The following is a 26,433-nucleotide window of genomic DNA, read 5'->3' on the forward strand; positions in this document are numbered from 1 at the left end:
CTGTCACCACCTTAAATACACGGTCAATTATTTCCCTGTCTATAATTCCTTCGGTTGGCCATCCAACACCAAAGAAGCCCATTCTAATTCACAGAGAGTTCGCAACCTCTGGGGGGTCAGCTTGACTCTATAATCCCCTGTATAGCCTTTCTTAAAGTTTGATAACATGCACTCTAACAGAGTAGGTTTTGATGGCTTTCTTCCTGTTTTCCTCCTTTTATGGTGCAGGGCACTCACTCTTCCGTTTGTTTCGAACTGTCCATACCGCCTCCTATTATGGGAGTTTTCAGACGCTGCTTGGCTTTGGAGAGGTCTTTATTCCCACCACAGCTCTGAGCCGTGAGGCAGCTCCTGTTAGCTGTATGTGGTTTGCCACTAGTCCAGGTTGGCCCCACACTTCACTCAGAGCACACAGTCCATGCTAAGAGATCTGTGACTCCCCACGTCACTCCCCGCATTGGTTCCTCCCAGAATCATCTCTTTTACACACCTCCCCACTCCCAGTTCCTGTGTCCCTACTGGGGTGGCAAACCATTCTTGCCATCTCCAGTTTTCTTTTCCTAACTGACTTAGCAAGCCTCTCTTGCATCCTTTGTTGGTTGGGGTGTGAGTTTCATCCAAATTGGCGAGCCACTCTTGCCGCCCCCAACCTCTCTGGGTCAGACTACTAGTTACACCATGGGAGGTGATCAGGCTCCCCTTCCATCCTTATGGGATGGGTCTTGCCTTGGGCCCCAAAACCTCACCACGGTCCAGTAGTGTACTGTTCCTGGTAATCATCCTGTAGCCCCTCTCAGGTTCCATTACATTGCTGGGTAGGGGCGCCAGGTCACAGGAGAGCTGATTTCTCCTCCAGGCTGAAGTTCTCCTGGTGGCACCTGGGGTCACAGGTTTCCCTTGACCCAGGGCTTCAGTCCCACAGGCAAAGGAGACAGTAAACCTGCCGTCTCCACTCCTGGCTGGTTCACCAAAATGTGGTAAACTGAGGACCAGAGAGACCCATATGGGAAAACAGGAGGATGTTTATTTTAAGGTACTCACTGACTCAGTGGATTCACATCTAAAAAGCTGAGCATTGAACAGAGTTTAGCTTGTATAGGCTAGCATGCAAGAGCAAAACAAAGACAGTAAATTTTACAATGACAAGTCACATAATCTATAGTGTAACTGCTAACTTGGCATAACTTATGGCCTTGCGTAGCTAGTGGCCTTGCAGCTGCGAAAAAAACAAAACAACAAAAAACAACAACGACAACAACAACAAAAAGAACCCAGGAACTTTGCAAATCTTACTAAATACAAGCATTGGCAAACATAGTCATAACTAATAGTTCAGTACAGGAGAGACAGTAAAGGAATTTGTTGTTCTTGTTTTACCCTTGTTCGGGGGTGTGTGGAGCTCATTTCTGCAGGCCGGGTCACCATGACCTGTCTATAGCCTTGCCTGCAGTAGAGGAAAACTTGTGTTTTTCGCTTAACCCTTACTTTCCTTGGAGTGAATAAATGCAGTATTTATTTTTCTTTAAATTTCTGCCTCAATGAGAGGGAGGTAGGAATGTCAGGATTAGAGAAGAAGATGTGATGGTGAAAGCAGCAGAGAGCAAGGAAGCTGCTGGAAAATGCTATGCTTCTGGCTTTGAAGATGGAGGAGAAGGCTGCACGATCCAGCATGCGGGTGGCCTCTAGAAGCTGGAAAAGCCTAGGCAATGGTTCTACCCCAGGGCCTCCAGAAAGGACGCAGATTGCCAACACCTTGAGGTTAGCCCCATAAGACCGTTTCTGGACTTCTGCCCTCCAGAACTGTCAGCACGTTGTGTTGTCTTAGCCACTAAGTTTGTGATAATTTATTCCAGTACCAGTAGAAAACGAACAACTTTACTAAAAAAAAAAAAAAAAAAAAAAAAACCCTCATGATTTTTGCCAGTTATTTAGTATAGATATGAGTGGTAGAACATTTGAAAGATGGCCAGGTCTAGTGGCTCATGCCTGTAATTGCAGCACTTTAGCACCTTTGGGAGGCCAAGCTGGGGTAGATCACCTAAGGTCAGGAGTTTGAGACCAGCCTGGTCAACAAGGTGAAACTCCATCTCCCTACTAAAATGCAAAAATTAGCCAGGTGTGGTGGTGCACATCTGTAATCCCAGCTACTTGGGAGGCTGAGGCTGGAGAATCACTTGAACCAGGAAGGCGGAGGTTGCAGTGAGCTGAGATGTTGCAGTGAGCTGAGATTGTGCCACTGCACTCCAGCTTGGGCAATAGAGCGAGACTCCATCACAAAAAAAAAAAAAAGAAAAGAAAATTTGAAAGACAAATTAGGCAGTGTGTTACAGAAATACCTAAATTTTCAAAAATCTTTGTCAGCTGTGGCATTTGGAGAGATCGTGTCTTTTGTAATTCTAGATAATAAACATAGAGTAATTGTGCATGAGTAATAAGGTGTCAAGATGTATATTTATTCATAATAACTCCCAATTCCATCACCTATAGTATTTTAAATGTATAGAACTTGACTAAAACAGGTTGTCAGATATGTTCTGGTATTGTATAATTAAACCCGAAGTGAATACACAGGACATTTGTGTCTATATTTCTTTTTGTATTTTTTCTTTTAGAGACGAGGTCTCGCTCTGTCACCTAGGCTGGAGTGCAAAGGCACAATCACGGCTCAGTGAAGCCTTGACCCCCACCATACCCGGGTAACTTTTTGTGTGTACTTTATGTAAAGACAAGGTCTCCTAAGTTGCCCAGCTGGTCTCAAACTTCTGGGCTCAAGTGATCCTCCTCCCTTGGCTTCCCAATGCTAAGATGGCGTGAGCCATCATGCCCAGCCTATATTTCTTTCTTTTCTTTCTTTCTTTTTTTTTTCTTTTTCGAGACAGAATCTTGCTCTTTCGCCCAGGCTGGAATGCAGTGGCACCATCTCAGTCACTGCAACCTTCCCCTCTGGGGTTCAAGCAATTATCCTGCCTCAGCCTCCCAAGTAGCTGGGACTACAGGCACCCACCACCATGCCTGGCTGATGTTTGTATTTTTAGTAGACATGGAGTTTCACCATGTTGCCCAGGATAGTCTCGAACTCCTGACCTCAGGTGACCCACATGCCTCGGCCTTCCAAAGTGCTGGGATTATAGGCATGAGCCACCACGCCCAGCCATATTATCTTCTTTCTTTTCATGTATGTTTGAAACTTTTCATAATAAAAAGTAAAAAGAAAAAAATGCTCCCTGATAGTAATACCCATAGCATTATAGTGAGGAAGGAATTCAATGAGATTGATCACAGGATCGACATACACCAAGTGTGTAATCAATATTGATCATTACTGCTAACACTAGAGACAATCAAGATTGAGAACTAGATTTACAAGCAAAATCTGCCAAATAAGTTTTAATTTAGATTAGTTTGGTGCTCATGGTAATGTACTTATTTACTATGGATCACCTTGTCATCTAGATGCTATAAATAGGACATCATGGCTTGGAAGCCCCCCGATTCCATGTTCCTGGGGCTAGACCCTTAATATTCTGAGGCCTTGGGGGTTCACATGCCAAGACCTGTGAATTTTGTCCACCAGCTCTTGGTGCCCAAGTGCCTTTGAATGAGTTTGAGTTGCTTACTGGTCTTCCTCCTTCTGCACTGGTCTTCCTCCTTCTCCTACTTTCCAGGTAACCTTCACATCTTTATTCCCCTCCTACCTCCTCCCCCACCATTTCATTACATTTCCAAGATTCTCTCTCTTCTCAAATAATGGCTATGGGATTCACTCTTATTGTTTATTCCTCAAGTCCCTTCCTTAACCATCAGCATCTCCATGGCAACTCTAATTGCTGTACATTTGACATCTGCTCAATTTCTCTCTGAGATGGAATGAAAAGGTCTTTACAGCCAAGCAATCTGAGGAACAGAACTGGAGGAAATGACACTCTGTTACTCCAAAAAGTTTGCAAGTCACCTTTTCAAGGTCACGTTCTTCCTAGAATAGACTGCTAGGATACCTTGGTATTGTTCAAGCGCGTCAGTAAGAAAACAAGGACAGGCCTAGTTTTGAACAACCCTGACTGCTACCGCTGAGTGCTGATCTCATTATCAGAATATTTGCCTAAGGACAATTCTCTGAAGCCAAGCAACACCTCTGTGTCTCCAGGACCAGCCGGCCAGTTCTGTACACTCCAGTTCTAGACTTGGGCCCCTTTGGGGAGTATAAGAGGCTCATGGTGCCTGCCTGGAACCTGGGCCCGTTCGGAAAAAGGGTCTTTTCATATGGAAGCAAGTTAAGAATATGGAGATGAGCTCGTCCTGGACGAGGGTGGGACCCAGCTCCAATGACAAGTTCCCTTATAAGGGAGGAGAAAGAGACAGGACACAGGGCAGAAGCCATGTGGAGACAGAGGCTGAGATGGGAGTGATGCTGCCACAAGCCCCGGGTCACCTGGAGCCACCAGAAGCTGGAAGAGACAAGAAGGGGTCCCCCCAGAGCCTTCGGAGGGAGCATGCTGCTGATACCTTGATTTTGGATTTCTGACCTCCAGAACTGTGAGAGAACACACTCGTGTTTTCATAAGCCTCCAAGTCTGTGGCAGTTTATTACGGCAGCCACAGGAAATGAATATAATACATAGACTCTGTTGCCCAGATGGAGGGTGTAAAAACTGAATCTACTGCTGACGAAAACAGTCGAACTCCGTAAAATACTTGAAGAGATTTATTATGAGCCAAATGTGAGTGACCAAGGCCCTGACACAGCCCTCAGGAGATCCTGGGAACAGGTGTCCCAGGTAGTTCGGGCGTAGCTTGGTGTTACACATTTTAGAGAGACATGAGACATCAGTCAAATATATTTAAGAGGTACATTGATTCAGTCCAAAAGGCAGGACAAACTTGAAGCACTGGGGGGAGGGGGAGTGCTTTCAGATTATAGGTAGATTTAAAATTTTCTGGTTGACAATTGACTGAATTTATCTGAAGAGCTGAGATCAATGGAAAGAAAATGTCTGGGTTGCAATAAGAGGTGGTGGAGACTCAAGTTCTGTCATGCAGGTGAAGCCTCCAGGTAGCAGGCTCCAGAGAGAATAGACTGTAAATTATTATTATTATTATATTATTATTATTATTATTATTATTATTATTATTTTGAGACAGTCTCGCTCTGTCGCCCAGGCTGGAGTGCAGTATCGTGATCTCAGCTCACTGCAAGCTCCGCCTCCCGGGTTCATGCCATTCTCCTGCCTCAGCCTCGCGAGTAGCTGGGACTACAGGCGCCCGCCACCTCGCCCGGCTAGTTTTTTATATTTTAGTAGAGACTGGGTTTCACCGTGTTAGCCAGGATGGTCTCGATCTCCTGACCTCATGATCCGCCTGCCTCGGCCTCCCAAAGTGCTGGGATTACAGGTGTGAGTCACTGCGCCCGGCCTGTAAATGTTTGTTATTAGACTTAAGGTCTGCATTGTGTTAGTGCCATGCCCAAGAGGTACAAGGAGGCACATCCAATCCCCACTTCCCATCATGACCTGGAGCAGTCTCTCAGGTTAAATTTTAAGAGTGCCCTGGCAGAGGAGGAAGTCCATTCAGATGGTGGTGGGGAGGGTCTTAGAAATTTACTTTGGTTTACACTATTATCCCCTACACAGCCTGCCGGGGAGCAGCCCTGCGAGACACAGGTCTCCAGGGACTGGCTGATCTATTCAGGATCTGCAGAGCCTGTCTCTTTGACCCCATTCGTTTCTGTTCTTCATTTAGGCTTCTCCATCTTGAGTCCCTTGCCTCTTTTGGCCATGCTTTAACGGAATGTGAGCTGTGTGGGCACAGGCCTGTCTCTGCCCAATGCCATCACTAGCATGGTAGTTGGCACTGGGAGGTGATAAATAAATAATGCCTGCATGAAGGATTAAATAAGCATGTGGAAGAAACAGCATTTGTCTCGCAACTGCTGAGAAGTGGCTGCACCCACTGCAGAAGTTCTGATTCAGTAGATCTGGGGCGGGGCCTGAGAATATGCATTTTTCTCAAGTTCCCAGGTGATGCTGATGCTGCTGGTCCAGGGATCACAGTTTAAGAACCGCTGGCGTAGACCAAGAGTGTGTTTACAGGAGTCCGGGATTCCAGGGTTCATGAGCTCAGCCACAGAAATACCACCCTGCAGAGAAAACTTCGACCTAAACAAGCCATCGCAAGCCCCGCCTTTCTGCTCCCGGCATATCTCGCAGGGTAGCAACTGCGAGTGTACTTCCAAACCTGTCAGAGAAAGTTTTCCTTTCCTTCGGCCGAGGCTGCATTTTTCTACCCCATGAGGTCCTGTGACTTGCAGCCCCCATTTCTGGAGATAACATTGACCGCTCCCTTGTATGTATCAATGCTGCAACTATTGGAAGAGTTTCTTACTCTTCAGCTGCAGTGAAGAAAGCCTGGGAAGGGCAGGCTCAGTCACCTCTGTGGAATAGCAGTCTCTGATTCTCCCTAGGCACCAGAATCTTCCAGAAAGGCTGGCTGGGGGAATGCTGAGACTCAAGAGATAATAGAGTCAGGTGAGTGGATAAACCAAGTGTGTTGTAGACACACGATAGAATATTCCTCAACTTCAGAAGGAAGGAACGCTGATGCACTCATACCATGGATGAACCTGGAGGGCATTACCCAAAGTGAAAGAAGCCAGACACAAAAGGACAAACACTGGAGATTTCTTCCCTAGACACCAGAGTTGTCAGATTCATGGAGACAGAAAGGAGAATGGTGGGTGTCAGGGCCTGGAGGCCAGGGTGGATGTGGAGTATTGCTTATTGGGTCCAGGGTTTCCATTTGGGAAGATGAAGAAGTTCTGGAGCTGGTTGTGGGGATGCTGGGACAACAATGAGAATGTACTTCATGCCACTGAACTGTGCACTTCAAATAGTTTTACGTTGTAAGTATTTCAGCATGATTAAAACAAAAAGGCTGTGGAAACTCACCTTCACTCCCCTTTTTAATGTTCCTCTCTGTGTTTGCAGAACCTCCTGAGAGCAGGCAAGAAAACAGAACAATAATCTGGAGATAATCACTGAGTTATTATTTTTGTTTTGTGATTTTTTTAAAATTATGCTTTAAGTTCTAGGGTACATGTGCAGAATGTGCAGGTTTGCTACATAGGTATACATCTGCCATGTTGGCCTGCTGCACCCATCAACTCATCATTTACATTAGATATTTCTCCCAATGCTATCTCTCCCCCAGCCTCCACCCCCCGACAGGCCCTGGTGTGTGATGTTCCCTGCCCTGTGTCCCTGTGTTCTCATTGTTTAGCTCCTACCCATGAGTGAGAACATGCGGTATTTGGTTTTCAGTCCCTGTGATAGTTTGCTGAGAATGATGGTTTCCAGCTTCATCCGTGTCCCTGCAAAGCACACAAACTCATCCTTTTTTATGGCTGCATAGTATTCCATGGTGTATATGTGCCACATTTTCTTAATCCAGTCTATCACTGATGGACATTTGAGCTGGTTTCCAAGACTTTGCTATTGTGAATAGTGCCCCAATAAACAACTGTGCACGTATCTTTATGGTAGCATGATTTATAATCCTTTGGGTATATCCCCAGTAATAGCAGTAATCGGAGGGCTGGGGTCAAATGGTATTCTAGTTTAGATCCTTGGGGGGAAATCAACCCACACAAGGTCTTCACACCAATGGTTGAACTAATTTAACTTCCACCAACAAGTGTAAAAAGCGTTCCTGGGGTTTCCTGCAATCCCTCTCTAGGGCATTTGTTGGTTTCCTGGACCTTTTTAATTAATCGCCATTCTAAACTGGCACATGAGATGGTATCTCACTGTGGTTTTTGATTTGGCATTCTCTGAATGACCAGTGATGGATGAGCATTTTTTCATTGTGGTCTGTTGGCTGGCATAATATCCTTCTTGAATGAAGTGTTCTGTGTTTCATATCCCTTTGCCTACTTTTGATGGGGTTGGTTTTTTTACTTGTAAATTTGGAAGTTCTTTTTAGGATTCTGGATATTAAGCCCTTTGGTCAGATAGGTAGATTGGCAAAAAATGTTCTCCCATTTTCTGTAGGCTGCCTTGTTTCACTCTGGATTGATAGTTTCTTTTTGCTGTGCAGAAGTTTTTAGTTTAATTAGGGATCTCCCATTGTCTATTTTGGCTTTTGTTGTCCATTGCTTTGGTGTTTTAGTCATGGAAGTCCTTGCCCATGGGCCTCTTATGTCCGAATGGGATTGCCTAGGTTTTCTTCTAGGGTTTTTTATGGTTTTTAGGTCTAATCATATAAGGTCTTTAATCCACCTTGAATTAATTTTTGTATAAAGGTGTAAGGGAAGGAGTCCAGTTTCAGCTTTCTAATTTATGGGCTGGCCATTTTCTCAGCATCATTTATCTTGGAGGTTAAGGAATCCATTCCAGTGGCTTTTGTTGTCGCTCTCGCTCCAAACGGATCAGATAGTCTGTTTAGATGGTTGTGGTGTTACTTTTGAGGGGGTCTTTTCTGTTCCATTGGTCTATATATCTGTTTTGGTACCAGTGCCATGCTGTTTTGGTTACTGTAGCCTTCTAGTATAGTTTGAAGTCAGGTAGCATGATGCCTCCAGCTTTGTTCTTTTTACTTAGGATTGTCTTGGCTATGCAGGCTCTTTTTTTGGTTCCGTATGAACTTTAAAGTAGTTTTTTCCAATTCTGTGAAGAAAGTCACTGGTAGCCTGATGGAGATAGCATTGAATCTATAAATGACCTTGGGCAGTATGACCATTTTCTTGATATTGATTCTTCCTATCCATAAGCATAGAATGTTCTTCCATTTGTTTGTGTCCTCTTAAAGAAAGGATGATTCATAAAGAAAGGAAATGTAGAATCCCCCAGAAATGCTTTCAAAGATTGAATCTCAAAATAAAGCCACGCACACTCTCTCACGCACACATTCTCACACACAAACAATATATACACACATTCTCACATGCCCTCACACTCAGTCCTCATTCACACACATGCTCACACACACACACAATCCTCACACACGCTTGCGCGTGCACCACACACACAGCTGACCACCGTCCCACCGTGTTTTGCCTCCCCACCCAGAAGCGTGCATTCCTCCCACAGTGGTTTCCAAAGTGTGATCCTGGGTCCAGCAGCAACAACCTCCCCTTAGACTTCTTAGAAATGCACATTCTGGGGCCCCAGCCCCGAACTCCTGAGTCAGCTGGCCTGGGGGTGGGCCGGGGAATCTGCGTTTAGACCAGCTCTCCCCGGGCCTGCCACGCGCTTCCGTCGGGGAATTCCCGCCGGCACCTGGGCCGGGGCCGGTGTCCACGCGCGACAGCTCGGAAGCACGGACCTCTGCTCCCCGCAGCACCGCCCCCCGGGTGGAGCCGGCGGCCCCGCCTCGCAGAGCTGGGGCTGCACCTGGGGCGACGGGGCTGGACCTGGACGCCAGGTCGGAGGAGCTGCACCTGCCAGGAGCACGTCCAGCCAGCCGGTCGCAGGAGTCCTGGGAGCCGCCGCCATGGGTACGCTCGGCGGGCGGGGGGCCGGCCGGGCTAAGGACTCGGAGGGACGCGGGGACGGGGCCCGCACCGAGGGCCGGGACGCGCGAAAGGGACGCGGCGGTGGGAAGCGGGGCGACCCGGAGGCCCCCGAGGTCCCCTCCCGGGTGGTCACTGCGCGGCCGGGGCGCGGAAGCCGGAGGTGCCCAGAGGCGCCGACTCCGCCGAGGTTGCGATCTTGATTCTCCCGCCCGTGGGGGCACTGTGGTCCTCGTGTTCCCACCCTGCGGGCCGGGAGTACGCTTGGAGCGGGACGGGACCCAGCGGGTGACGGCAGGGGCGGCAGAAACACCGTCTACCTGGCGGGCCCCTTGTGGCTGCCTGTGCACTTGTCTTGCCTCTGGGTGGCGAGGTGACCCTGGAGTTCCGCAGGGAGCCCTGACTCAAGAGGAGTTGGGGCCCTCTCTTTGTGGTCCCCTCTTAACCCTCTGCACTGTCCCCTGGCTTAGTTGAAGGCACCTTCTGTGCCTTACAGAATGGTAAGGAGCTGGCTCTTGATGGGGCTGGAGCATCAAGAAAACAGCTAGGAAGCAACTTAACTCCTGCCCCGCTTCCAAATTAACCACCCGGGAACTAAGGCAGACCCCGAGAGAACGAATGGATGCAGAGCCAGAGCCGCAGGAGAGCTGCCCAGCCCGCTGCTTTCTTAAAGATGAGGAAACCCAGTCAGTTCCCCAAAGTTGTGCCATGGATGCCCCCGGCCGGCACTTTGTAGAAGATGTGGCCACGTGGTTGAGAGGGATCTGAGCCTGCAGACAGGAATGTCAGTCGGTGGCTGCCTCAGTGGTCCCGGTGGGGCGATGTGTGTCAGTGCTCAGCCCCGGGGCGCAGCCGTTCTCTGGCTCTCAGAACGCCTGCCCGACACACCATATGGTGGTTCCTAAGGAGAAGCAGTGAGTGGTTCACACTTTGGACTTCTAATGGTGGCCAATTGTGCCTGTTCCAGAAAGATCTGCAACTTCCCTCTCTGGTGGAGACTGTGGCAGAGCTCAGCTCTGCAGGCAGATTCCCGGGCTGCCGTTCTGGGTCCCGCCCTTAAACAAGTCCCACCTGTCACTCTATGTAACTTTGCTGGGAGGTGCTCTGAAGTATTTCTGTTGATCATCAAATACCAAATACCTGAGTAGCATCCTTGTTGAGTTGGAATTGATGACCCGTGTTTAGCAATTCCAGCATATCCAATCCCGAGAGTTGTTAAAGGCAGCTGCCTGGTTGTTGGTGAAGAAATAGAGTTAGCTTTTGAAGCCTCCTTGCAAATGAATTGACGCATTCTAGTCTGCAACCTGTCCTCTCTGTTTGCAACTGAGATTGACATAGCATGTGAATAGCAACAAAAAGTTTATATGCAAACACTGATTTGATTTTTACTGAAGTCCTAACTTTTCAGTATCAAGGGTTAGTAAATGAAAAAAAAAATAGTTTAATGGTTAAGGGAGAAAAAAAGTAGTAGTAACTTCTCTTAAGAACAGATCTTGGCCAGGTGCGGTGGCTCACACTTGTAATCCCAGCACTTTGGGAGGCCGAGGTGGGTGGATCACCTGAGGTCAGGAGTTTGAGACCAGCCTGGCCAACATCATGAAACCCTGTCTCTACTAAAAATATATAAAAACTAGCGGGGCATGGTAGCAGGTGCCTGTAATCCCAGCTACTCGGGAGGCTGAGGCAGGAGAATTGCTTGAACCCGGGAGACGAAAGTTGCAGTGAGCCAACACGGTGCCACTGCACTCCAGCCTCAGTAACAGAGTGAGACTCCGTCTCAAAAAAAAAAAAAAAAAAAAAAAGAACGTCTTTGGTGCTTAGGTCATGCCAGAATTGCTTCAGATCCCTCAGTGACTGAGGGGACACTTGAAGCAGTTGGTGAACGGGGCAGGAGACAAAAAGGACATGGTCCTTAGAAAAGCCTGTGCCTCCTGCCTCTGACTTCGTCCCACTGTAATTGGAACAAATTTTCAGAGTAGGTGCTTTTTCATTCCTTGAGAATCCAGGAGCAGAAGTTCTGAATGAATAGGAAAGTGAGGGATTGGATGAGACTCAGAATTGTACCATTAAGGCATTTATTAGACTTAGTAACAGAAGCAAGGAGAATCCACAACCGTTAACAGGATAAATAAAAGTTGCTTTGGGGCTGGGAGTGGTGGCTCACACCTGTAATCCCAGAACTTTGGGAAGCCGAGGCAGGTGGACCACGAGGTTAAGAGATCAAGACCATCCTGGCCAGTATGGTGAAACCCCGTCTCTACTAAAAATACAAAAATTAGCTGGGCGTGGTGGTGGGCACCTGTAGTCCCAGCTACTAGGGAGGCTGAGGCAGGAAAATCACTTGAACCCAGGAGACAGAGGTTGCAGTGAGCCGAGATCGTGCCATTGCACTGCAGCCTGGGCAACAAGAGTGAAAGTCCGTCTCAAAAAAAAAAAGTCGCTTTTGGTGTGGCAACGCACAGCCAAACCTGGCTGAGTTTCTTGTTGGGCTCATGAATGGTACCTCCTTGTTTTAAAGCAGTGGTCGACAGTCTCTTCTGGAAAGCCTCAGGTAGGAAATGCTTTGGGTTCTGGGGGCCAGCTGGTCTCTGTGGCAACTTCTCAACTCTGCAGTTCTAGAGCAGCCGTAGACAATAAACAAATGGCAGAGTGGTTTCAATAAAACTTCATTTATGTACTCAGACATTTGAATTTTATGTAATTTTCATGTGCCACAAAATCTTAAACTTTACAGTCACTTAAAATGTGAGAACCATTCTTAGCTTGTGAGCCACACAAAAACAGGCAGTGGGCCAGAGTTAGCCCACGAGCCATAGTTTGGGGACCCTAGCTAAGGTATCTGTGTGGTTCTCAGAGCCTGGGGTGGGGAGACGTTCTTTTCCCAAGGGCTGTCAGGTCGAATTGTGTCTCTGAATAGCAAAAAACTTCTTATATGCTGGGAAGAAGCTTCAGTAAGAAAAAGCAGCCTCCGAAGCCTTCATAGGTCACAGGGCTGGGGATACTTTTGCTGGAGATTTAGACTATTTGATCTCTTTCCTTCCACCCCATCTCACTCCCTTATCCGAAGCTTACGAAGACTATGCTAAATGGACTCTGAAAATTAGGTACAAGGCTTCAGGTTCTATGCAGCAAGCACCTGCCTCCATCTGCCAAGACCTCCAGGTTCACTGGAGATTCTCACTGTCTTAATGAAGGATGGTTTATTCTCTTCCTGCCCCACCAGGTCTCAGCCTCCTGGCTGGTCTTGTTTGTGATTCTGATGGATTTCTGCAAGTCAGCTGCCTGAGCTTAAAATGATGGATGGGCTGTGAAGGTCCCTCACACCTGGCACGTCCCTCCACGTTCTCTCTTCCTGTCAGCTCTTGAGTCAACCGAAGAACAATGTTGAAGTACCAGGGCAGCTGGTGTCCCTGCTGCAAGCTCTAGGGGTGGTTTCACACTGAAGGAAGCCTTTGGCATATGACCTTCAGGGGAACCCACCTCCTCCTAGCCAGCAGCAAGAAGAGAGAACTTCTAACATTGGGTTCTTTCGGGCTAATATTGCTCTAAGTCAGCGGTTTTTAAACTTGAACATGCATCAGGCTTATCTGAGTGAGGGCTTGTTCCAGCAGTGGCGCTTGCTGGGCCCCTCGCCTAGAGTCTCAGGTGCAGGGTAGAGCTCATGCACTGACATTTGACCACGTTCCCATGTGGTGTGATGCTGCTGGTCCCAGGCCCACGCTTTGAGAGCCACGGCTCTAAAGAACCCCTGGGTTCTTTTTTATTTGACCCCTGCCCATGTGCAAATGTTGTACTGTGTCCTAAAAATTAGGCTGTGGGAAGGTCTAGTACAGTCTGGCCCCAGCTTGTCCGTGTGGGTACATGTCCATGACAATGAAGCACTGGGTAAATTAGCAGGTAGAACTTGAGAATTAGTCTGCTGGTGCTGTCTTAACACAGGGAGGGCTGGGCACTGTGGCTCATGCTTGTAATCTCAGCGTTTGGAGAAGCTGAGACAGGCAGATCATTTTAGCTCAGGAGTTTGAAATTAGTCTGGGCAAGCTGGCAAAACCCTGTCTCTACAAAAAATAAATAAATAAATAAATATAATTAGCTGGGCGTGGTGGTGCGCACCTCTCGTTCCAGCTACTCAGGATGCTGAGGCCAGAGGATCACTTGAGCCCGGGAGGTAGAGGTTGCAATGAGCTAAGATTGCTCCACTGTGCTCCAGCCTGGGGAACAGAGAAACTGGGTCTGAAACAACAACAAAACAAAAACAAAGAAGTGAAGAGAATAGAAGTGAATGGGCGTGATAAATGAATGTGGTTCCGCTGGGCTGGCCAGGATGCACCTGAATCGCTTATCTATTTACTTACCATGAGAGGATAAAATAATCCTGCCTTGAAGAAGTTTATGTCCTCGGGGGGCAGGAACACAAGCCCATAAACAGCACTCTTCCACTCTGAGTTAGAGTTGAGGAAAATGAGGTACTATGAGATCAGTGAAAGCAGCAACTAGGAGTGTTTGTCTAAGCAGGAGAGTGCCTACTTTAGGTTTGCCAGTTTGGATGGAATGCTAAAGGTTTGCATGGTCCTTCACATCCCTTACAAAATGTCCTGAGTAAGATTATTCCATTTTTGGTTCACTTGGGTTTTTTTGTTTGTTCGTTTGTTTTTTGAGACCGAGTCTTGTTCTGTCACCCAGGCTGGAGTGCAGTGGCGTGATATCGGCTCACGGCAACCTCTGCCTCCTGAGTTCAAGCAATTCTCCTGTCTCAGCCTCCAGAGTAGCTGGGATTACAGGTGCGTGCTACTATGCCTGGCTAATTTTTGTTTTTTCAGTAGAGACGGGGTTTTGCCACGTTGGCCAGGATGGTCTCAAACTCCTGACGTCAGGTGATCCACCTGCCTTGGCCTCCCCAAGTGCTGGGATTACAGGCATGAGCCACTGTGCCAGGCCGGGATTTTTTGATCAATAATTTTTCTACTGCACTTTGAGTTACTGAACCATTCCATGAAGAACAAACAGGACTTACTCAATGGGCTAGTTGAGCTACCAGAAATCCTCCGTAGAAAATGGGACTGCCACTCTATCCCCCATGGCGGAGCTGCTGATGACTGGGGGCCTGGTGTGGAATCTTGGAGCTGAGACTGCCCAGCCAGCTGTGTTCCCATGGCAGGGGCAGAAGCTCTCAGACACAGATGCATCTTGATTCTACGCCTTGCAGGAGAGAAAGTGGGTAGGTGTCCCAGGTGAGCCGATAAGGAAATAAAAACAAGGGTCAGGCCTGAGGAACTTTTCCACATTCTTCCTTGAGGACAGTGAGAGAAAGAGGAGTATTCTTCGCTGAGTGAGCACAGTTGACTCATCATCCCGGGCTTGCAACACAAAGAACCAGGGAGTCACTCTTTTGTACCTTTGTCCCTTGGTTTCGGAAGCTGGAAGTGTATTGCGGAGGACACTGGACCCTGGGGTCAACTCATGGATGTGATAGAAAGGAGGCTGCGTCAGCCAGGGCGGGCCACACCTCTGCTCTCGGCCCCTCTGGTTTTTGGGGTTTAGGATGAGGGCAGCTATGAGAACACAGTTAAAGCACAGGCTCAGCCGCTGGGAAGTGCCACAGCTCGGGGCAGAGGGACAGAGTCTTCCACAGAGGTTTAAGGAGGAAGGTCTAGTTCCTCTCCCAGTTCCTAGACTGGAAACTTCTCAAAGCCCCTCACTGGGCTGCTGAAAGGGGTCTCTCATTGGAGAGAGGGTTTAGGGTCCTCCAGGTGTGATGTGGGGATATGGAACAACAGGTCCATATCCCCAGGGAATTTTGGTTCAGAGATCAGATTAACAACTAGAAAAGTCACAGGATGTGATTACATAAGAAGGCTCGTTAAAAGTTCTCAAACTAGGCATTTAGAACTTCTACAATCTGCCCCTAGTGACAAGATTTTATTATAAGCTCTATTAGGACATGGCAGACATTTATACATTTGAGATGTTCTTGAGGAAATAAACTTTTTCCTTTTTTTCCATTAAATCAAAACACCTTGCAGAGAAAAGGGAAAGCTTATACACTGCTGGCGGGAGTGTAAATTAGTCCAGCTATTGTGGAAAGCATTGTGGCGACTCCTCCAAGAACTACCATTTGACCCAGCAGTCCCATTACTGAGTATATACCCAAAAGAATATAACTCATTCTACCATAAAGACACATGCCCACATATGTTCACTGTAACACTATTCACAATAGCAAAGACATAGAATCAACTTAGATGCCTGTCAATGATAGACTAAAGAAAAGGTGGTACATATACACCATGGAATACTACACAGCAATAAAAAAGAACAAGATCATGGATAGAGCTGGAGGCCATTATCCTCAGCAAACTAACAGGAACAAAATGAAACACAGCATGTTCTCACTTATAAGTAGCAGCTAAATAATGAGAACACAAAGACACAGAGGGGAACAACACGGAGTGGGGCCTACTTGAGGGTAGAGGGTAGGAGGAGAGAGAGGTTTGGAAAAAAAACAACTATTAGGCACTAGGCTTAGTACCTAAGTGGAAAAATAATCTGTGCATCAAAACCCTGAGTCACGAGTTACCTACATAACAAACCTGCACGTGTACCCCTAAAATCAAAGTTAATAAATAAATGTTACAAGTTAAAAAAAATAAATCAAGACACCTAAACTCACATGATGTACTTGTTTCCTGTGGTGGCTATAACCAAAGCACCACAAACTGGGGAATTGGAAACAACAGAAAAGTCTTCTCACAGTCCTGGAGCCCAGAGTCAAGGGGTCAGCAAGGCCACACTCCCTCCGAAGGCTGTAGGGGAGAAGCCGTTCCAGGCCTTTCTCTTGCTTCTGGTGTGACTGGTGGTCTTTGGCATTCCTTGGCTTGTGGACACGCCCCTGCCATCTCTGCCAGCCCATCTGTCTCTGTGTCACTTTTCCTCTTCTTAGAAGCACTCTACTCGCATTAGATGAGGGACCACCCTGTCCCAGTATGACCTGGTCTTCACTAATTACATCTGCAACCATCTTATTTCCAAATAAGGTCGTGTTCTGAGATTGAGAAGGATGTGAATTTGTGGGGGGATGGGCAGGACACTATTCGACACCCCGACACGATAACAAAGTATTCTCTCCAAAATATGTCCATGGCTTATAGATGACGTTAGATAGAAAACATTTGTAGTGTAAAGATAACTCCATCACGGTCCTCAGCTCAGACGCTATGTTTGGTGACCAGTGTCTTCCCCCAGCAAGACAGATGGATTTTCTGGTCATAGTTTCTGGTCATCTGTAAACCGTCCACTTAGTAAGAGAGTTGGTATGTAGAAAACAGGCCCCAGACTGATCTAGGAGACACAGGCAATTTACCTCCAGTTCTAAAAACGCCGTTCCCATTCTGTTGATGTGGTACTGTGGACCTATAGACAAAGTGTCCAGGCTGTCTTTGTGCACAGTGTTTCACTTTTCTTGTTTTTGAAAAATGTAGCTGTTTCTGCTATGCATGCTAATTCTAAAATTAGAAGACAGAAAAAATTAGTCACCTGACATTTTTATGGGGAGTTGTTAGATAATATCCAGTGAAATTTAAAATACACATGATAGTATATATACTATACGTATATACTATTTTTTTTTTTTTTTTTTTCGAGACAGCTCACTCCTGTCAACCCAGGTTGGAGTGGGCAGTGGTGGCGACTGCAGCTCCTGCAAGGCTCTGCTCCCAGGTTCACGCATTCTTCTGCCTTAGCCTTCCGAGTAGCTGGGACTACAGGGGCGCTCAGCCACTGTGCCCGGCCCATTTTTGTAATTTTTACCAGAGACAGGGTTTGGCACCATGGTTTTGATCCTCCTGACCTCGTGATCGCGCGCCACTCGGGCCTCCCAAATACACATCATGTTTTAAGCGCAATTTCTAGAACTTTCTTACAGATATTCTCATGATAGGAAAGAGCCATGTGCAACCCAAATATTAGGCTGGTGCAAAAGTAATTGCGGTTTTTGCCTTTTTTTTTTTTTTTTTTTTTTGAGACAGAGTCTTGCTCTGTCACCCAGGCTGGAGTGCAGTGGTGCGATCTCGGCTCACTGCAACCTCTGCTTTCTGGGTTCAAATGATTCTCCTGCCTCAGCCTCCCGAGTAGCTGGGATTATAGGCACATGCCACCACGCCCTGCTAATTTTTGTATCTTGAGTAGAGACGGGGTTTCACTATCTTGGCCAGGTTGGTCTTGATCTTCTGACATCATGATCCACCAGCCTCGGCCTCCCAAAGTACTAGGGTTACAGGCGTGAGCCACAGCCCCCGGCCTTGCCATTACTTTTGATCCATCGTGTGGGCAGAAAACTTGCATTCTGTTTTATAACCTAACTTCATACTTAACCATGATTGTAAAGCATTTTTTTCTAGTCATGATTTACTACTTGAAAAAAAAAAAAAGTCTTTGTGTGTATAAGTTAGGGTCTTCAACCTCATTGCCTTGAAAAACAACCCTCTTTTTTTTTTTTTTTTTCTCGAGACAGAGTCTCGCTCTGTCACCTAGGCTGGAGTGCAGTGGCGCTATCACAGCTCACTGCAGCCTTGATCTCCCTGGCTTAAGTAATCCTCCTGCCTGAGCCTCCCAAGTAGCTGAGACTACAGGCACGTGTCACTATGCCTGGCTAATTTTTGTATTTTTTGTAGAGGTGGGGTCTTGCCACATTGCCCAGGCTTGTTTCCTTTTAATTTAGTGACACTTATGTATCTTTAGCATCATTTTCTCCTATGACAACGTACAATATAATCAGGGCCACTGTTTCTGTTGCCTGTTGGGTGTGTGGAACTGATGCTGTCCCAGAGGCTGGTATCTGCTTCCCTTTGTGTTCTCTCCTCCTCTCTCCTTCTAGAGTCTGCTCTGAGGAAGGGTCTCTCTTCTCTCTCTCTCTTTTTTTTTTTTTTTTTTTGAGATGGAGTCTCACTCTCTCGCCCAGGCTGTAGTGCAGTGGCGCGATCTCAGTTCACTGCAAGCTCCGCCTCCCAGGTTCACACCATTCTCCTGCCTTAGCCTCCCGAGTAGCTGGGACTACAGGCGCCCGCCACTGTGCCCGGATAATTTTTGTAATTTTAGTAGAGACGGGGTTTCACCACGGTCTCGATCTCCTGACCTTGTGATCCGCCCACCTCGGCCTCCCAAAGTGCTGCGATTACAGGCGTGAGTCACCACGCCCAGCAGATCTCTCTTCTCTTTAACCTGAGCATATATTTGTTTATTTACCTTTGGCAGTCTTGCATTTAAAGTGAGCCTCTTAGTTCTGAAGGAAAGGTGTTCTTCTAGACTAAAAATATCCAGGTGTAGATCAGGAAGCTAATTTGGAGAGCAAGGGTTGCTGTACTAACATCTGGGAAAATCATCTCACCTGACTACCCAGCCTCTACCTGAGGCAGGACTTAGGACTGTCCTGAGATCTTTCCTGTTTTGCCAAACAGCTTTGTGGCATGTGAACCCTGGAGCACTCTTTGGCCTGGCTCACCTTTCCCTGAAGCTGAGAGAAGGTTGGAAATCAACTGTCTGTCAGCATGTCCAAAGGTGGCTGGATCCTGGGCCCCAGAGAGATCACTTCTTCCTGAAGGGGGACAGGAATGGCGTTCAAAGATTCGTGCCTGTAGTTACAGGAACAAGATGCTGAAAGTTGTAGGTAATTTACAAAACCGCGAGAGGCCAGTCATGTCAGGCCTCTGCAGCCTATGATTTTAGATAGTCATGTGTGGAAAGCTTTTTAAAAGACAGGAGAGGCCGGGCGCGGTGGCTCAAGCCTGTAATCCCAGCACTTTGGGAGGCCGAGACGGGCGGATCACGAGGTCAGGAGATCGAGACCTCCTGGCTAACACGGTGAAACCCCGTCTCTACTAAAATACAAAAAACTAGCCGGGCGCGGTGGCGGGCGCCTGGAGTCCCAGCTACTCGGAGGCTGAGGCAGGAGAATGGCGGGAACCCGGGAGGTGGAGCTTGCAGTGAGCCGAGATCGCGCCACTGCACTCCAGCCTGGGCGACACAGCGAGACTCCGTCTCAAAAAAAAAAAAAAAAAAAGACAGGAGGATATCTGAACCTAAAGCAGTAAGTTGTGACTGTTGTGGTTGAATTGTTTATCCTCCAAAATGCATATATTGAAGCCCAATACCTTGGAGTGTGACCTTTCTTGGGAACAGAGTCATTGCAGATGTAATTCACTAAGATGAAGTCATACTGGGGAAGTGTGGCCCCCCTAATTCAATATGAGCAATGTCCTCACAAAAAGAGGAAATCTGGACTGGACATGGTGGCTCGTGCCTATAATCTCAGTACTTTGGGAGGCCGGGGTGGGAGGATCACTTGAGATAAGAAGTTTGAGACCAGCCTGGGTAACATAGCAGACCTTGTCTCTACAAAAATTTCAAAACTTAGCCGACATGGCTGCACGTGCCTGTGGTCCCAGCTGCCCAAGAGGCTGAGGCGGGAGGATCCCTTGAGCCCGGGAGTTCAAGGCTGCAGTGAGCTATGATCGTGCCACTGCACTGCAGCCTGGGCAACAGAGCGAGACCTTATCTCAGAAATAGCAACAATATTAAAAATGAGTAAAAAGAGATTTGGACACAGACTCACACACAGGGTGAACGCCATGTGAGTATGGTGGCAGAGGTGGAGGTGATGTTCTTTCAAGACTGGGAACACCAAAGCTGGGCCTCAAAACACCCGGAGACAGGCCCAGGACAGATTCTCCTTCGCGTCCTCCCAAGGACCCAACCCTGCTGACCTCCATCTCAGACTTCCAGCCTCCAGAACGGTGAAAGACCACGTTTCCATGTTGTAAGCCACGCAGTTTGGGGCACTTTGTAAGGCAGCCCTGGCAAACTCCTACACTGACCTGGAGCTGTCCCCATGCTGGAGCCGTGGACACCCAAGCTGAGGGACGAACTGTCTTAAAGAAAGGTGAAGGCTGGCTGTCCAGCACACGCCAGACGGTGCAGGGCTTGACTATGCACGCGAGAGGTGCAGGCAGGGCAGCTCATGACCCACATAGGCGGGAAGAGTGCCCTGTAACAGCAGGGGCTGATGACAGGTGGCCCATTGCCAAGGAGCCAGGGCCAGGCTGCAGCTGAGTGGTTTCATGTTCCATGTCTCTCTTGTGAGGGTGCTGGGCAGAAAGATCCCACCCCCCCGCCGCCACCTCACCAGAACCCTCGGAGGTCCTGAGGGAAGTGGAGCCCTCACGGCCTTCCTATTCTCTTGTGTTCTGGAAGGACCACCAGGTGTCTGCTGAGACTCAGGTCAGCTGCAGTCAAGCCTTGGCCTGGTGACCTGCGTGCAAGGTCCACAGGGCTAGGCTGCTGTCCACATGGCATCGCGCCCGGTCACTTGATAAACTCACAGTCTCCGGCACGAGTTTCCCCACATGGTTTCTAAGTTAATTTCATGCTGTTGGGGGTTACTGAGATTTCTTCATTCTTGGAGTCTAATACCTCATTTGCTTTGAGCAGTGGTGCAGGAGAGAGAAGCAGGAGTTTGATGAAAGTGGCATTCGAATACCACACATCAGCACATTCTATGTTTATGTCCCTGTTTATGGATTAGAGGAACTGCAGCACCTTCCTAGTGGGGGAGAAGGTAGCCGTGGAAAAGGAGGCCTTTTTTTGGGAGGGATGGAGTCTCCCTCTGTCACCCAGGCTGGAGTGCAGTGGTATGATCTCAGCTCACTGCAACCTTCACCTCCTGGGTTCAAGCAATTCTCAGGCCTCAACCTCTTGAGTAGCTGGGATTACAGGCATGTGGCTACATTTTGTATGTTTAGTAGAGATGGGATTTCACCATGTTGGCCAGGCTGGTCTCAAGCTTCTGGCCTCAAGTGATCCACCTGCCTTGGCCTCCCAAAGTGCTGGGATTACAGGAGTGTAGCTAATTTTTGTATAGTTAGTAGAGATGGGATTTCACCATGTTGGCCAGGCTGGTCTCAAGCTCCTAGACTCAAGTGATCCCCCCACCTTGGCCTCCTAAAATGTTGGGATTACAAGTGTGAGCCACCATGCCTGTCCCCAAAAAGGAGGCTATTTCTATGAAGAGCAGTTGAGGACGGGCGCAGTCTGGGTGCCGGCTATGCCTTCATGGCAGTCCCAGCAGGAGGACCCCGGGTATGGAATGCAGCCCATGCTCCAGTCACCAGCAGTGCAGCCATCAGGGACACCTTTTCTGATTGGAATGAGTGGCCCTCGCTCACTTGTCAAGCCAGGCCTCCCTGGGCTGCATTCGGCCTAGAAGCCCACACTTTTCTAATCCACACCAGAATGCCGAGTGGACCAGCAGAGTCCCCGAGGGTGGGAAAGGTGGCAAAACATTCAAATCCAAGAAGAAAAAAAATCATCAAGCTGGGCAAGAAACAGCCTCAACAAGAGCCACTCCAGAAACAAGGGCTTTGGGTTATAGGCGCTGAATTTCTTCTAAAGCTAACCTGACTCTGATGGTACAAGAGCCCATTTAAGGAAAGCAAAACACTTTTCATTGCTCGATCAAAGTTAATCCATTTTGGAAAAAAAACATCAAACCAAATGTGTGACACCAGGCACCCACGTCCTTCCTCTTTCCCACCACCCCACCCCGGTCCTCAGGGCAGTCACAGTGTAGCCTGGTATAGGTCCCACCGCTGCTTTTTGAAGTGGCACATGCTTTATTTTCTTAACAAAAGGTGAGAGACATCCTATGCTAAAAGAGGCTCTGTGACGTTTTTTGAAGTAGAACCCCTCACTCTGCCAGGGCAGCAGTAAATGGTCTAAAGAACCCTGAGAAAGGAGAGAGGATTTGGGAAGCCGAGGAAAAAGAGAGAGACCACATGGCACGTGGAGTTCTGAAAGGGTTCAAATGGAGACAGAAAACTAGTCATGTGGATGGACAGCTGGGGTGGAGGAGGATGGAGCTACAGTCAGACCCTAGGGGCCTTGAAGGCCAGGCCAAGGAACAGGGCTTCACCTACAGGAAGGAGAGAGCACGCAAGGTTTGGGAGCAAGGTTCTCCACGGGGGGAGGCTAAGCTACGGTGGACAGGCCAGGTGGAGTGCAGAGCAAAGCAGGTGACCCTGGACAGGGGCCATGCCTAGCACGTACCTCCCCACCCCAGGCATGTTTCTGCATCAGCTCACTAGTGTTGCTTCCGTAGCTCCTGCCTGGTGCATACTATAGCAACGTCCACCTATAAAGCAGTTTGAAAGACAATATGATGCTTGTCATGATGGCTTATATCTGAGAAGACCACTTTGCTCTGGTCCACACCATCCTCATTCCCATGGTCTGACTTCCAGTGTGACGTCATCAGGCCCTTCTACTTTGGGTCAATGTAAGTGATCCTGGAGGGGGCTCTTTCTTCTTCGATGGCCACCTCCTCACCCCTGCCAGGGGTCCCCCATGGTAAATTCTTGTCTGTGTTTTAAGTCAGTCCATTCTAAATATTCATCCACACTCAATTAAGAATCTGCCAAGTTGATGGGGCACAGTGGCTCATACCTGTAATCCTAGCACTTTGGGAGGCTGAGGCAGGTGGATCACTAGGTCAGGAGATCGAGACCATCCTGGCTAACACGGTGAAACCCCGTCTCTACTAAAAATACAAAAAAATTAGCCATGGTGGCAGGTGCCTGTAGTCCCAACTACTCAGGAGGCTGAAGCAGGAGAATGGTGTGAACCCAGAAGGTGGAGCTTGCAGTGAGCTGAGATTGCATCACTGCACTCCAGCCTGGGTGACAGAGCAAGACTCCATCTCAAAACAAAACAAAACAAAAAAGAATCTGCCAAGTTGTCTTCCTGAGATGCAGTGAATAAAAAACCTCATTTTATTCATTGTAGATTCAATCTTATTAACTTTCAGAGAAAGTGGTAGATTGTGTCAGTTTGTTCTTGCAGTAGTATAAATAAATACCTGAAACTGGGTAATTTATAAAGAAAGAAGGTTTAATTTGCTTATGGCTCTGCAGGCTGTACAGGAAGCATGGTGCTGGCATCTGTTCACTTCTGGGGAGGCCTCAGGAAACTTACAATCATGTTGGAAGGCAAAGGGGGAGCAGCATGTCACGTGGCTGGAGTAGGAGCAAGGAGTGAGCAGGGAGGTGCTACATACTTTTAAACAACCAGATCTCATGAGAATTCACTATTGTGAGGACACTACCAAGGGAGAGGGTGCTAAACCATTCATGAGAAACTGTCCCCATGATCCAATCTCCTCCCCCAGGCCCCACCTCCAACATTGAGCATTATATTTCAATATGAGATTTGGGCAGGGACATGCATTCAAACTATATAATTCCCCCTGGCCTCCCCAAATCTCATGTCCCTCTCACATTTCAAAACACAATCATGCCTTCCCAATAATCCCCAAGGTCTTTTTTTTTTTTTTTTTTTTTTTGATGGAGTCTCGTTCTGTCTCCCAGGCTGGAGTGCAGTGGTGCAATCTCCAATCACTGCAAGCTCTGCCTCCCAGGTTCACGCCATTCTCCTGCCTCAGCCTCCTGAGTAGCTGGGACTACAGGTGCCCGCCACCACACCCGGCTAATTTTTTTTTGTATTTTTAGTAGAGACGGGGTTTCACTGTGTGAGCTGGGATGGTCTCGATCTCCTGACCTTGTAATCCCCCCGCCTTGGCCTCCCAAAGTGCTAGGATTACAGGCGTGAGCCACCATGCCTGGCCATCTCCCAAAGTCTTAATTCATTCCAGCGATAACTCAGAAGTCCAAGTCCAAAGTCTCATCTGAGGCAAGGCAAGTCCTTTCCACCTATGAACCTGCACAATCAAAAACAAGTTACTTACTTCTAAGATACAATGGGAGTATAGGCATTAGGTAAACATTCCCATTCCAAAAGGGAGAAATCGTCCACAAGCAAGGGGCTAAAGGCCCCACCCAGGTTCAGAATGCAGCAGGGCAGTCACTAAATCTTAAAGTTCCAAAATAGTTTCCTGTAACTCTGTGTCCCACGTCAAGGGCACACTGATCCAAGAAGTGGGGTGCCAGGGCCTTGGGCAGCTCTGCCCTTGTGGCTTTGCAGTGTTCAGCTCCAGAGGCTGCTCTTACATGTTGTTGAGTGCCTGTGGCTTTTCTGTGCTGAGGGTGCAAGATGTTGGTGGATCTACCATTCTGGGGTCTGGAGGATGATAGCCTTCTTCTCACAACTCCACTAGGCAATGCCTCAATGGGGACTCTGTGTGGGGTCTCCAACCCCATCTTTCCCCTCCATACTGCCCTAGCAGAGGCTCTCTGTGAGTGCTCCACCCCTGCAGCAGGCTTCTGCCTGGACATCCAGGCTTTTCCGTATATCCTCTGAAATCTATGCAGAGACTCCCAAGCCTCCTTCAGTTTTGCAGTCTGTGCACCTACAGGCTTAACACCATATGGAACCCATCAAGGGTTATGACTTGCATCCTCTGAAGCAGCAGCCTGGACTGTATCTTGGGCCCTTTGAGCCAAGGCTGGAGACTAAGTGGCTGGGATGCAAGGAGCAGTGAGTGTCCTGAGGCTGCATAGGGCTGTGGGGCCCTGGGCTGGCCCATGAAACTATTCTTCCCTTCTAGGCCTCCAGGCACTGTGATGGGAGAGGTTGCCAGGAAGGTCTCTGAAATGCCTTAGAGGCCTTTCCGCCATTGTCTTGAGTGTTAGCACTTGACTCCTTCTTAGTTATGCAAATATCTCTGGCAAGTGGTTGCTCCACAGCCTGAATTCCTCTGCTGAAAAAGCATTTTCTTTCTCTGCCACATAGCCAGACTGTAAATTTTCCCAATTTTTACACTCTGCTTCCCCTTTAAACATAAGTTCCAGCTTTAAGTCATTTTATTTGCTCCCACTTATGAGCATAGGTTGTTAGATGCATCCAGGTCATATCTTGAATGCTTTGCTGCTTAGAAATTTCTTCTACCAGATATCCTAGGTCATCGCTCTTATGTTTAACATTCCACAAATTCCTAGGGCACGGACACAATGCAGTCAAGTTCTTTGCTAAGACATGACAAAAATGACCTTTGCTCTAGTTCCCAATAAGCTCCTCATTTCCACTTGAGACCTCTTCAGCCTGACCTTCATGGTCCTATGTCACTCTTTGCATTTTGATCACAACCATTTAGACAGTTTCTAAGAAGTTCCAAACTTTCCCTCATCTTACTTTCTTCTTCTGAGCTCTCCACACTCTTCTGACCTATGCCCATTCCAAAGCTTTTCTACATTTTCAGATCTCTTTATAGCAATGCCCCATTCCTTGGTACCACTTTTCTGTGTTAGGCCATTCTCGTATTGCTATAAGGAAACACCTGGGTAATTTATAAAGAAAAGAGATATAACTGGCTCACAGTGCTGCAGGCTGTACAAGAAGTGTGGCAACATCTGCTTCTGGTGAGGTCTCTGGAAGCTTCAAATCATGGCAGAAGGTGAAGAAGGAGCAGGCATGTCATATGGCAAAAAGAGGAGCAAGAGAGAGCAAGGGGGAAGATGCTACATATTTTATTTTCATTTTTTAAATTATACTTTTAAGTTCTAGGGTACATGTGCACAACGTGCAGGTTTGTCACATATGTATACATGTGCCATGTTGATTTGCTGCACCGATTAACCCATCATTTACATTAGGTATTTCTCCTAATGCTCTCCCTCCCCAAATCCCCCACCCCATGACAGGCCCCGGTGTGTGATATTCCCCACCCTGTGTCCAGGTGTTCTCATTGTTCAATTCCCACCTATGAGTGAGAACATGCAGTGTTTGGTTTTCTGTCCTTGCGACAGTTTGCTCAGAATGATGGTTTCCAGATTCATCCATGTCCCTACAAAGGATGTGAACTCATCCTTTTGTATGGCTGCATAGTATTCCATGGTGTATATGTGCCACATTTTCTTAATCCAGTCTATCATTGATGGACATTTGGGTTGGTTCCAAGTCTTTGCTATTGTGAATAGTGCCACAATAAACAT

The 26,433-nt window shown here is 47.8% G+C and overlaps 1 protein-coding gene across 1 annotated transcript in view; it reads left to right on the forward strand.

The window, feature by feature from the left end:
- Window positions 1-9,378: 9,378 nt before the first annotated feature.
- Window positions 9,379-26,433, forward strand: part of SLC15A1 (solute carrier family 15 member 1) — a 71,329-nt gene continuing 54,274 nt past the window's right edge. The window contains exon 1 of the mRNA XM_017861255.1: window positions 9,379-9,487. Coding sequence (XP_017716744.1) covers window positions 9,484-9,487 — 4 coding nt within the window. The 5' untranslated portion in view covers window positions 9,379-9,483. The remainder of the gene's footprint in view (window positions 9,488-26,433) is intronic.

This window comes from Rhinopithecus bieti, unplaced genomic scaffold (assembly GCF_001698545.2).
Source record: "Rhinopithecus bieti isolate Rb0 unplaced genomic scaffold, ASM169854v2 scaffold_2254, whole genome shotgun sequence".
Taxonomy (NCBI): domain Eukaryota; kingdom Metazoa; phylum Chordata; class Mammalia; order Primates; family Cercopithecidae; genus Rhinopithecus; species Rhinopithecus bieti.